Source organism: Capsicum annuum, unplaced genomic scaffold (genome assembly GCF_002878395.1).
Source record: "Capsicum annuum cultivar UCD-10X-F1 unplaced genomic scaffold, UCD10Xv1.1 ctg34101, whole genome shotgun sequence".
Lineage (NCBI taxonomy): Eukaryota > Viridiplantae > Streptophyta > Magnoliopsida > Solanales > Solanaceae > Capsicum > Capsicum annuum.
The window spans coordinates 1-2,124 of record NW_025840920.1 but is presented as its reverse complement, the minus strand read 5'-3'; the positions used below and the strand labels follow the sequence as shown (position 1 = coordinate 2,124).

At 35.4% G+C, this 2,124-nt stretch overlaps 1 protein-coding gene across 4 annotated transcripts; it reads left to right on the top strand.

Annotated features, from left to right (window-relative positions):
• The first annotated feature begins 7 nt into the window (after window positions 1–7).
• On the top strand, window positions 8–2,117 carry LOC124885178 (pre-mRNA-processing protein 40A-like). Of its 4 annotated transcripts, XM_047403093.1 has the most exons (5): window positions 8–320; window positions 413–460; window positions 540–632; window positions 1,656–1,763; window positions 1,850–2,117. In XM_047403093.1, the coding sequence occupies exons 1-5, from the start codon at window positions 318–320 to the stop codon at window positions 1,985–1,987; spliced, it is 390 nt and encodes a 129-aa protein (XP_047259049.1). In that variant the 5' UTR covers window positions 8–317; the 3' UTR covers window positions 1,988–2,117. The 4 variants fall into 4 exon arrangements, with proteins under 4 accessions (XP_047259049.1, XP_047259051.1, XP_047259048.1 ...); XM_047403095.1 differs by lacking the exon at window positions 540–632; XM_047403092.1 differs by having other exon boundaries at window positions 8–460.
• The last annotated feature ends 7 nt before the right edge of the window (window positions 2,118–2,124 follow it).

The window sequence follows — 2,124 nt, the reverse complement described above, 5'->3', positions numbered from 1 at the left end:
TTTTCCCTTGTAAGATAAAGATGTCAACTTCTATCTTTAAAGTTTGTATTACTGTTTGTGTGCATAAATGATTCTTATTAAGTAAATATAACGAAAGCGCTGTTAACAGAGATGCTATCCATTTTTATTTATTCACTTTTTTTCTATTATCCAAACAAGGGTGCTTGATTTTTCCTTCAATTTAACCTGATCAGTGCAATTAAGTTTATGTGTCAAGTGTCTTGTGATATTGTAGATGACTTTGAACAAGTGGAGAATTGTTGGTATTCACGAAAGAACTTTTATCCCCATCACCCTGCTTGTAATTTATACACTTTATGGTAACTCAAATGCATGGACAAGGCTCCATTTGGTATCCTATTTTTGTTACTGATAAGCATTCTGAATTTGTGTTACTTGTATGTTGCTTCAGTATCTTGATGACAAGTCAGAAATTAAAGATGCAGTTAGGATGGCCGAGGTAATCACCACTCTTCATTTTAACCTCTGTTGTGCTTCGGTTAGTACCTAATATTTTGGCTGAGCCGTCTTACTTTCAGATTGGATTGACATCAGCCTGGAGGCTTGATGATTTTAAGGTTCCAATCGCCAAGTATATTAGCTCTCCACCAATGTCAGATACCAACTTAAAGGTCTAATTATGGTTAAGCATTGTATACTGTTTCACATCGACCCATGTTGAATTGAATGTTGTGAAAATTGAAGTACCCCATTCACTAAATGGATTTCTATGTATTTGTCCCCTTTTTGTCTTTGGGACAGGTCCTGCACAAGATGAGTGGATTGAGTGCAAAAGCATAAGTAGTACTTCTATGTTATGTTTCATTGGAAGTCGGTCAGTTTGTGATTGCTTAATTGGCAACTCGTAGGTAGTCAACTGTGGTTAGTGGCATTTTCCTTTAGTATCAACCATAACCTATCCCACATTAAATTTGGATCTTCTTGTAATGGAGTTAATAGAAGATTAGTGTGTCGGTTAGCAAGTAAGCCTGAAACCTTCAAGAATAAAGACGAGGACCACATTGATCAAATATTTGGTGTTAGCTTTTGCTTCCAATTCTTCAGTTTTGGTACCATTTTCCTTAGTTTTTATTTCCTGGACGGCGGTGTTTAATATTACACCTACCGCACATATCTTAAGTTGCTTAATTCAAAGCAATTTGCCTTGTAGTTTTCTGTTTTTACGGTTAGTGGATAAGAGTTTTACTCTACGAAACTGGTTAAACAGCATAACTGGATGATATCAACGATCATTTGCTATTTTTGTAATGAGGATATTCTTCATATATCATTTGGATTTTGGAGGTTATTTATGGTGCGTATAATCTATGTATGTGGGAAGAGGGAATTGCAAGGGGTATCTTGTCGAAGAACTATGCTTAGATGGTTGGGTCTCTTAAGGCTTTTAGTGTCCTTTCAATAATCTCAGAACTTTTGTAAAGCATTTTATCAAAGATTATAATGTGAGGAATTACTCCAAAAGATGGTAATAATACTATTACATTATATGCCCCGTGCCTTCCAAACGAAGAAATAAGAGGACATACATGGATTATACTAAATCTTATTCCATGCTTCCTTTCTAAACTATATGTTCTAGGCATTTGGGCTTGCCGGGTCATTGAGTATTGAATGTGCATATTTCATCTGCATAGTTTGTCTTTGAGGAGTTACTGGAAAGGGCCAGGGAGAAAGAAGAAAAAGAAGCTAAAAAGCGTAAACGTCTAGCAGATGAGTTCTATGAACTTCTTCATGCATCAAAGGTATAGTAAATAATTTACAATCTCTCACATTGCAATGGATGGGATTCCATGATATTTCCCTTAAACCATAATCTATTTGTTTGCAGTGGTTGCAGGAAATTGCTGCATCATCGAAATGGGAGGACTGCAAATCCCTCTTCGAAGATAGGCAAGTAGCTTCTTTTGCTTTTATTGATCTAGAATTAGTAACACGATTGCAAGGACCATTGGAGAATGATAATTGATATTATTTTCAAGGACCAACTCCTTCAATATTCTAAACTCAGTAATTCACATAGTTCTAGAATGTACCTTAGAATAATAGCTGTGTTGAATGATTTGTTGTTTTATATTCCTCAACATTTAGGTAGGCTATTTCTTT

What these genes read in the sequence shown, in the direction of transcription:
- LOC124885178 (XM_047403092.1), top strand. Translation starts at nt 401, where the DNA reads ATGTTGCTTCAGTATCTTGATGACAAGTCAGAAATTAAAGATGCAGTT. An exon ending in TGTCAGATACCAACTTAAAG is followed by an intron (nt 633 to 1,655) that starts GTCTAATTATGG and finishes TCATCTGCATAG; the next exon opens with TTTGTCTTTGAGGAGTTACT. An exon ending in AACTTCTTCATGCATCAAAG is followed by an intron (nt 1,764 to 1,849) that starts GTATAGTAAATA and finishes ATTTGTTTGCAG; the next exon opens with TGGTTGCAGGAAATTGCTGC.